The sequence below is a fragment of the Rhinopithecus roxellana genome, chromosome 8 (genome assembly GCF_007565055.1).
Source record: "Rhinopithecus roxellana isolate Shanxi Qingling chromosome 8, ASM756505v1, whole genome shotgun sequence".
In the NCBI taxonomy this organism is placed as follows: domain Eukaryota; kingdom Metazoa; phylum Chordata; class Mammalia; order Primates; family Cercopithecidae; genus Rhinopithecus; species Rhinopithecus roxellana.
In genome coordinates, this window is record NC_044556.1 from 58,002,304 (window position 1) to 58,012,519 (window position 10,216).

The following is a 10,216-nucleotide window of genomic DNA, read 5'->3' on the forward strand; positions in this document are numbered from 1 at the left end:
GGGAGAGAAGCTTTTCCCACAAGACTGCCAGGTTTCCCAATGGCTTTAACCTTTGTCGTTGCCTGTTTTTAAGCCTGAAAATTCACACATAGGTTTTAACCAGGAGCTGGAACTCTTCAATTTGATTTTTTAGGACGTGAGTGAGAAACATAGGCTACTTTAACATGGACCCGAGTCAGGTCAGACACTGAGGTACTGTGAAAGCAACAGCACAACAATTAGTCTGAGGCAATAGTAGACCTAGACTATGATCGAGATCATTCCAAGTAAGATGATCAGGCTTGCCTGGAGGATTGAATGGAACTGAGTCCCAACAGTTACCAAGCAAGGAAAAGATGTTCCAAAGCCCACTAGGATCTACTTTAAAAGAGCCAGAAGGCTTTCTCCTATTTCTATATGAATCTCTTTTACCTGCCTGGAGCATCAATTCAGAAACAGAGCAACTATGCCAATAAGCTGACTTAAAGGCCTCCCAGGATTCTAGCATTGTCATGACAATTGGGGTACACACATAAGAAGAATCCTTTCAGAGGACACATATGGTAAACAAAGAGTTAGCAATGTTAAGGCAAGCCACTCCGGGCATACATTAGGCTAGGCGGGTAGTCAGGTTAGCAGGGCCCCCAATATAGCTTCCCATCATGGGGCCTCCTGCCTTGGTGTTTCCAGCTCAGTTTGAATAATGTAGGTGAATCTTTTTTTTTTTTTTTTTTTTTTTTACTGTTACTTTTTTTTTTTTTTTTTACACTTTAAGTTCTAGGGTACATGTGCATAACGTGCAGGTTTGTTACATATGTATACTTGTGCCATGTTGGTGTGCTGCACCCATCAACTCGTCAGCACCCATCAATTCATCATTTACATCAGGTATAACTCCCAATGCAATCCCTCCCCCCTCCCCACCCCCATGATAGGCCCCGGTGTGTGACGAATCTTTGGCTTTAGAGTAACCGTCTGGGGCAGTCAGTTTTAAATAGTTTTATTTGTCTGTGGCATTTGTCTCTGTGTCTCACAAGTGCGGATGACATCCACAGTTATTTTTTGTGGAATGTGTAGAAACTGACACCATCCTCTGATATCTCACAGTCAGCGTTATCAGTTCTCAGCAGCTTGGAAAGGCAACACAGGGAAGAATTTTTGGTTCATTTTTCTTTTTACTTAATTGCTTCATTCTTTTTTAGAAAAAAGGAAAACTTTTAAGAGCAAGCCTGAAAAAAAGATTATCAGTATCTTTCCATTTCCCCATGTTTCCTCAGGTGCCAGGTTTTAGTTTATTGTTATCAATATGTCTCATAAGTAACCAAAATATTATATTTTAAAAATAATTATTGCTTATTTTTTATGTGTTGTGGAGCATGGAGAATCCATCCTACGGCCCATGATTGGGCTCCTTGATGTGCAGCTTTGGTGGAAAATTGGGGACATTATCAGAAGCGATGTGCTCAGGAAAAAATGAACAGAAAGCATATGTGTTTTTCTAGGACCTGGATAGTATGGCCTGGGTCAGTGGAATGCACAGGAATGACTAGGTCAAACCCAGAGAAAGTGACTGCTGTTGTCAGGATCTGAGAACCCCTCTGAATGGGATGATGTTACTTACATGGCAAGAACGTCCTGGCCTGTTGGCTTTGACCTCTGTCCATGGGCAGTGCCGTTAGCCTTAGTCAGGTTTTGACAAGCAGACCAGCTTTTCGTGCTGTTTGTGAGACTTCTGATGGCAGTGGCAGTCCATACACGTAGGCCCAATCTAAGATGGTTCCTGAGTATTTATGGGCCATCCTCTTGTGGATCAAGGAGGTGATCAACCACACACATCAGCTTGCTCTGGGACAGAGGACAGTTTGCACTGTGTGCTTAATTGACAAGTGCAGTCTGCTCATTGGTCATGTTATCCTTGTTAGCATAGGGGCCTCTCTGGTCAGAATCCACATGGGTAACAAAAAGTAGGAACAGAACTGATTTCTATCTAAATGTCTTGTCCTCACAGTGGGGCTTCTATATGTCAGTACTAGGCTTCCCAGTGGTGCCAACAAACGGCCAGGCTAATAGCTAGTGTCCATGTATCAGGTAGGTTTATAGTTTTCCATATGCCTTGCTAAAATGACCTAAACTGCAGCAATTTCAGAGCATGAGGGCAAAGACATGCAGAGGTGTACATAGACTACACATTAGTACTGATAATACATTTAATAGTAGGGATTATAACAGTGAAGATTTATAGGGGTCTGATGGAACCCACTCATAGTTGAGCTTGGGCAAGGATACCGGTGGTGGTGACCTCAAAACAGAAAGCGTCATATGTTTTATCCTCATTTTGTTGCCAGTGAGACTCATAGTCACCTGTGAATGGGTAGCTTAAAAGTTTAGGGTGTACAATTTTCTTTTATTTCCCTTTTGAGTGTTAACCTTGGTTTAGAGTCTCTAGTCCCCTATGTACAGAAGGACATTGTTCAAACCCCTAGTTTTGTTTAATTTTGAAAACTGAGATATCTGGGCAAGTCAACGAGGTCTTCTAACCTATCCCTAGACCCACAGGGAGGGGCAGAGAGATCCCTTATCACTTACAGAGGCTGGTCCATCAGGATTTGGTGATGAGTTTTCTGGGGCAGGAGCAGGAGTTGGAGAACAAGGAGGAGCAGCAGGTCGAGGTGGACAGTTATTTTTCTTTTTGACCAGAACTTACAGAGGCTGCAAAGGGCAGGCTAGTTTCATCCCAGTTTCCTTAGCTTTCTCCTGGCCCCTCTGTTTGGTCTTTAACAAACAGGAGCTAAAGGAAAGAACTAAAGTTCTCCTTCAGAACAAATAGTTTATATAAACTATATGCTAGCAACCTCCAAGAATATCCTATTGCTTCTACTAGCATGTCCCCAGTCTCACTGGCATGCTTAGAGAAGTTCCCCTTGGGATTCATTGGCACCTCCCTGCATGGCAAAGTGCCCTGCAGGACCCTCAGACTTTTGCAAACAATCTGGTAGCATCTCTCTACAATGTCCTGCAGACTCTTCTACCACCTCCCTACAGTACCCCATAGGATCTTCATGCTTTTTGCTTTTGCAGAATGGGATTGTTCTTAGTTACTTGCCCTGATTACTGCCCCAATTTGTCAGGACCTCAACTGAGCTGAGAGAGAAAGAAAGAGACAGAGGGAGAAAGACTGGAGTTGAACTGCCAGGAGTAGCTGATTAAAAGAACAAAGAGCCAAAATGAAAGTAACAGTGAATCCTTTAATCGTTTACTTTGATAGTATGAGCAAAAGCCTAAACCCCCTCCAAAATAAACGCTGATTCTCCTGTTTCATTTCTCCCGTGAAACGAAGGTTGAGAGTCGGGTGGATCAGTGCAGATTTGAGGGTCATCTTACTGTATAGAGACAGTAGATACACTGCACATAATCACGTAACGATCACCAAAATCAAGACAAGGAAAAAGTCCACTCCTTGCAGCCTCTCCTCCAAATTTCTTAATTGTGCCATTCATAATTGACATTTCCTTGGACAAGACCCTCTGGCATGGCAATCATTATCTGGTTCTGTTCCTATGCTTTTGCCTGTTACAGAATATTATATAAATGAATCATACAGTATGTAGCCTTTGACGTTGACTTCTTGCGCTTACATAGTTAAGATTCATCCATGTTGCTGTGTGTACCAGCAGTCATTAATTTTTATTGCTGAGTAGTATTCTATTTATTACATGTGTTTATCACTTTTTAAAATCCATTTACCACCATTTAGGTTGTTTCCAGTTTTACAAATAAAGCCACTATAAGTATTTGATTACAGGTTTTGGAGTGAACATAAGCTTTTATTCCTCTTGGGTAAATGCCCAGGGGTGTTATTGCAGGATTAATAGTAAGTGTATGTTTAACTTCACAAGAAACTGCTAAACTCTTTTCCACAGTGGTTGTAACATTTTGCATTCCCACAAACAATGTATGGAAGATCAAGTTGCTCCACATTCTGCCCAGGACTTAATATTGTTAGGTATTTTTTTTCCTTTTTAAAAAAATTGCAATAGTTATTTTTATTGATGAGTACTGATACTGTATCTCATTGTGGTTTTAACTTGCATTTCTCTAATGACCAGTGATGTTGATGTTGAGCATATTTTTATGGACTAATTTGACACCTGAAAGTTTTCTTTGGTGAAATATCTGTTCAAATAGATTGCTAATTTCTTTTAAAAAAGTGTTGTTGGCTTTCTTCTTGTTGGGTTTTGAGGTCTGAGGTATTCTAGATGTTTTCTGTCAGATTTTTTTTTTTTTTTTTTGCAAATAAATTCTCCTGTCAGTAACTCAAAATGAAAACACAAACAGAAACAAAAATAAAGTACTGAGATTTTGATTTAAGTTGCATTGAATGACTAACTTTGGGGAATTGGTATCTTCACAATATAAAGTCTTCCTACCCATCAACACAGCATCTTTTCACTTATTTAAGTCTTCTTTGATTTCTTTTATCAGTGTTTTACAGGGTACAGCATATTGACTCTGCAATATATTTTGAGAGATTTATAACTGTTTTATTTTTTATGTTATTTTGAATAATATTGAAAATCGTGTGTCCCAATTGCTCATTCTTCGCATATATAACATATGCAGTAATTGATGTTTTATGTATTGGCCCTTCATCCACTGACCTTGTTTTCCTACCTCAAGTCATCCATTCTACATAATGCAATCATACTCGCTTTTCAAAATCTAAAGCTTTGTGAAATAAATTTAATTCTCTGTTTAAAATTATTCAGTGGTTTCCTTATTTCTGGCAGGGTAAAGTCTCATTCTGTCAAGACGAAAGTTACTACTTCCTTCAAGATAAGCTTTTTGCTGATTTCTCCAGCTTTATCTACAGCATCATCATCATATTCTCTCTCACACACACACACACACACACACACACACACACACACACACACACACACACACACATTCTCTCTCTCTCTCTCTCTCTCTCTCTCTTCCCGCCTGTTCTGCCCAGAGGCAATTAGTTTAATTTCTGGTATGCATCAGCCTATTTTTGTGGCTTTAAAAAAAATCTTTATACTTGTTATTCTTTCTGAAACACAACTCTTCATAGCTGCAAACATTTTGCCAGTCTCCCTTCTACATATACTTCAGACAATGCGCCGGTCACTGTTCTAAGCATTCTGCCTGTATAAACTGATGTAATTCTACAGCAACGATGCAAATTTACTGTTTTTATTATCTCCATTTTACAGATGAGGAAACTGAGAGTATAGTTTATACAATTGCCCTAAAATCACAAGTGCAATAAGAAGTGCTAGAGCCATGATTCAGATCCATGCAGCCTATAACCAAATTCCATGTTCTTAAATACTAACTTATTTTAGTCCAGTTTCTACTCTGAACTGCCTATAAATTATGTGCTCAATAAATTGTTCCCATTTAAATGAATTAACCCACTCTCATGTGCCTTCCTCTCTCATATTTCACTGAAAATTATTTGGATATAGTTAGCAGTGATTCCCAAATCACTTCATCTAAAAATATTCTTATATTTCAACCTCTGCATTACTTGAATAATCTTCAGAATTTGAAACTGTCACGTACTACTTTCTTCCTTAAATTTTCTACCTTTCTGGTGCACCTTTGCCAGTTAACTTTTCGTGATCCTCTTCCCCATTTCCTCTTAGAGACTGGTGTTTTCCCGGGCCGCAATTTTCTGTCACTTTACTTTCTACTTTTCTTATATACTTCCCCTGGATACCTTTATCCATATTGAGTTGCCACGTATAACTTATAACTTATATGGGTAACTTCTAAATACATATCACTGATTCAGACATCATTCTGAACTTTACACCTGTCTACTTGATGGCCTATAGAATATCTTCCTTTTAAGATCCCATTGGTACTCCAAAGTTCAGCCACTCTAAACTTATCTCTTCACTTTACTCCAAATCTCCTCCTCCTCCAAAATTCTCCAATTTTTATTAATTTTAATTCATTGTGGTTGCAATATTTCTTTATTTTTAATGTTTTATTTGGTTGTTTATTCTCAAAGCCCAGTAAACTATAAAATGACACACAATAGAAAATAATAAATGTAAATAAATAAACTAGTAATAACTTATAATTGAAAAAATGGTTTTTATAAGTAGGCCACTCAATTGCCTGTATGGTATTTTAGCATTTAAGGCCGTTATCTGTTATCTATAGGCTTCCTCTCCTTTTCAATAGGAAAAGTAAGCATAGTTTATTCTTAGAATCATCTTTTAAACTTAAAACTAAAATCAGATCATGTGTGTGTGTGTGTACATATATATACATATACATTCTTTTTCTACAATATAATCCAATGTATAAAATAAGAGGAATATATGTCAAAACATCTTGTGCATGATGAATACATATAATTCTATCAATTTAAAATAAAATAAGATAATATATGTATAAGATAATTACATACTAAGAGAAAGTATAAAAATTCATTCTGCTATGCCTTTGAATATACTCTATTTCAAAACTTGCTTTTTAAATTTTAGATTTTTAATTTTTTACTTTGTTATGGATTTTCTCTGCTCATAAAGTAATAAAAGTAAATTATTTTCTCCTTAATCCTAATAATCTTAATTCTGAAGATTATTCAAGTAATGCAGAGGTTGAAATATAAGAATATTTTTAGATGAAGTGATTTGGGAATCGCTGCTAACTATATCCAAATAATTTTCAGTGAAATATGAGTGTTTAATCAGTGTTTAAATTAAACTGGGCTCCAAATGATCTCAAGGTTTGTTTATTTTTGGTTTAGTTTGTTTACATTTTTGTTTTGTCTTATTTTGTTTCACTTTTCTGCTTTATGTTTACTCTCTCTTCTCTAGCTAGTGCTTTCCTCAGAGAAAAGTCAAAAGAATTTTTCTTGTCGGTATCCACTCTGCATCAATAGATTTAAGGTCTAACTCTGTCAATACTCGAATTATTATTTATTGACAAGCTACCTTATAATGTAGCAAAAACCTGTTTTTATTTGGTATTCAGATCAATTTCTTTTTTTTTTTTCTCAGTAAATTCATCAATGATAACCAGTTCGGAGTAAGTGGAACCTGCTGATTTTCTAGCATCCAGCATCCACATTCACAAATTCAGAATTATATCTTTAAAATAATAAGGACATGGAAAAAACATGTGAATTGACTGTTGGATTGATCAACTTTCTCATAAACTTTTTTAGCAACATGTTTTACATTCTGCATAATATCAAAGAGCTACTACACATGGGTGTTTTGGTAGTCTGGCACTACAAGAGAAAAGCTGAAGTTCACTGTGAAAGATTATTTACCAAAGTGAAACAGTTAAGATGAGCAGAAAGGGATAGATAGATAGATAGATACACACATACATACATACATAGATATCCATGTGCCAGATGTTCCATAAACAACAAATAAATCAACAAATAAATCAATCAATGAAAATATTTGTAGAGCAGTAATATTTTTGTTTGCAACAATCTTACTTTGTGAAAATCTGAAGGATGTGCATATATAAAAACAATCAAAATGTCCTAATTCTCTGTAAGCACTTGATTTTCCAGAAGCTGCCAAAGTAATATTTGTTAAACTTCGTTAATATAAACCAGTTCTTGATAGAATGTGTTCAAGATGTATATTTTGTTCTGTAATGAGATGTCTGACAAATACCAAAATGTACCAAATATTTTTATTTCCCTGATCTATGTTTCAAATGCCTTGTTTTAATTTGAAACTTCAAATATTATTTCTTACTAAAATAACGTGAAGTTTTAAATTCATGATTTATAAATAATGTTTGAAATAGTATTAGCTAAGGAAAAATATTTGCTGTCTTCATGGAGAAATGCTGGTGTACAGCATAAGCAAATGTTCTTGTCTGAGGAGTTAATTTTTAAATGGTTCCACATTACCCCAAAGGAGATATTATTTTTTCAAACTTCCTTTGTGTTCTAAATCTCTCTCCTTAAATAATTTTTGATCCATCTGTTAGGCTAGCTTCTGAATTGCCTGGACAATAAGCCCCAGGTGCAACTGATGAGTTTCTTTGCACTATTTCTTTATAGTTTATGCCACTTTTGAGGGACATGGTATCAAGAGACCTAAATTGTGCTAGAATCCCACATTTTGGCCTTTGCCTTCTTATGGTGATGGTCTTTGTCAGGATATAAGCAATCTGAATCCTGTGACTTAGATATTTATAAAAAAACCTCTGCTTCTTGTCAGTATTTGTCCTGGACAGACACTTAACCTGACTGACAAGATACCAAATCTTCCGCTGCCAAATTTCTCACTGATCCCTTCTTTCTGTTCTGGTCAATTTCTGGTAGCTTAATTCTTTTCTGCTACTGAGAATACAGTTTCCTACCAAGGTTTTACCTTCATATTTGTGCCTGAAAACTTTACCCTCTTTTCTAGCCACACTCAGTGTCAGTCTGTGGTGCGATAAAGGAGCAGAATACTAAAAACTAAAAATATTCAGGAAAATGGAGAATACAACTCTACAATAATTACATATAGAGAAAGATAACTAAAAGTTTTGTGTAATCTATATCTAAAAACCATTAGAAAATTTATATGGTATATGATTCAAAACAATTTGGGGAATTATTATAAAAGATTATTAATACCCCTATATATTTATTTTAGTTTATATAGTTTATAAATGTGACATTCTTAACGTCTTGTTTTCTTATTATTTGTATCCTTCTTTTGCATGTAAGCTTCATGAATGTAGAGATTATTTTCCTTACTGCTGAATTCAACAAACCCACAGCTGTGTTTGGTACATATTAGGCAGTAAATGAATATCTGTTTAATTCATAAATAAAGAGAAGTACATGATCCACCTAAAGCATATTTTTCATTTGACTTTTATATGAACTAATACATCTGACTTTGTCAATTTCTTCTAGGAAATGAGCTGTGTCTTTCTATCCATAGCTGTTAGGGTTGCTGAGACCATGGTGAGGATTAACCAAACTAGTACAGTAACGGAGTTTCTCTTCTCTGGATTCCCACAGTTTGAAGATGGTAGCCTCCTCTTCTTCATTCCGTTCTTTGTTATCTGCATATTCATTGTCATTGGGAATCTTATTTTTTTTTTTGCAGTCAAGGTGGATACCCGTCTCCACAACCCCATGTATAATTTTATCAGCATTTTCTCATTTCTGGAGATCTGGTACACAACTGCCACAATTCCCAAGATGCTCTCTAACCTCATCAGTAGGCAGAGGACCATCTCCATGATTGGCTGCCTCTTGCAGATGTACTTCTTCCATTCACTGGGAAATTCAGAGGAGATTTTGTTGACTACCATGGCCATTGACAGGTACATTGCTGTCTGTAACCCTCTCTGCTACCCAACCATCATGACCTCCAGGCTCTGTGCTCAGCTCTCTGCAGGGTCCTGCATCTTTGGCTTTCTTGTGTTGCTCCCAGAGATTGCATGGATTTCCACACTGCCCTTCTGTGGACCCAACGAAATCCACCAGATCTTCTGTGATTTTGAACCTGTGCTGCGCTTGGCCTGTACAGACACGTCCATGATTCTGATTGAGGATGTGATCCATGCTGTGGCCATCATATTCTCTGTCCTGGTTATTGCCCTTTCTTATATCACAATCATCACTGTGATCCTGAGGATTCCCTCTGTTGAAGGCCGCCAGAAGGCCTTTTCTACATATGCAGCCCATCTTGGTGTCTTTCTGATGTTCTATGGCAGTGTGTCCCTCATGTACCTGCGTTTCTCTGTCACTTTCCCACCAATTTTGGACACAGCTATTGCACTGATGTTTGCAGTTCTTGCTCCCTTTTTCAACCCTATCATCTATAGTTTTAGAAATAAGGACATAAAGATTGCAGTTAAAAAGCTTTTCTGCCCTCAGAAGACGGTTATCTTCAGATCAATGCTAGCTCATAGGCACCTTTCACTGTGGATGCTACTCTAACCCAATAAACCGTATAATTAACATATAATTCATTCATTGTCACACTGATATTTTGTGTCTCTTTATCCCTGTTCTTTCCGTGTACATGTATATCCTGCTTTCACATGTCAAATTAAGATAGCATGGACTACCTGTCTAGACTTATACAGGTAGGTAAAAAATAGAAAGGAAATATGAAGTTTAAGCCATTAAACATAATTAATATATTTTATGAACATTAATTTATTATTGGTATGTAAACATTTTATGTAAATACTTATTATATTACATAAGCGTTAA

At 36.6% G+C, this 10,216-nt stretch overlaps 1 protein-coding gene across 1 annotated transcript; it reads left to right on the plus strand.

The window, feature by feature from the left end:
• The first annotated feature begins 8,905 nt into the window (after positions 1 to 8,905).
• LOC104657038 (olfactory receptor 6K3-like) lies at positions 8,906 to 9,937 on the plus strand. Its single transcript, XM_010356747.2, has 2 exons — positions 8,906 to 8,953; positions 9,011 to 9,937. The coding sequence occupies exons 1-2, from the start codon at positions 8,906 to 8,908 to the stop codon at positions 9,935 to 9,937; spliced, it is 975 nt and encodes a 324-aa protein (XP_010355049.1).
• Positions 9,938 to 10,216: the final 279 nt, after the last annotated feature.

Bases quoted from the DNA above. Each gene is read 5' to 3' on its own strand.
- LOC104657038 (XM_010356747.2), top strand. From the start codon at position 8,906: ATGAGCTGTGTCTTTCTATCCATAGCTGTTAGGGTTGCTGAGACCATG. The intron at 8,954-9,010 runs GTGAGGATTAAC...GGATTCCCACAG, and splicing joins TTAGGGTTGCTGAGACCATG to TTTGAAGATGGTAGCCTCCT.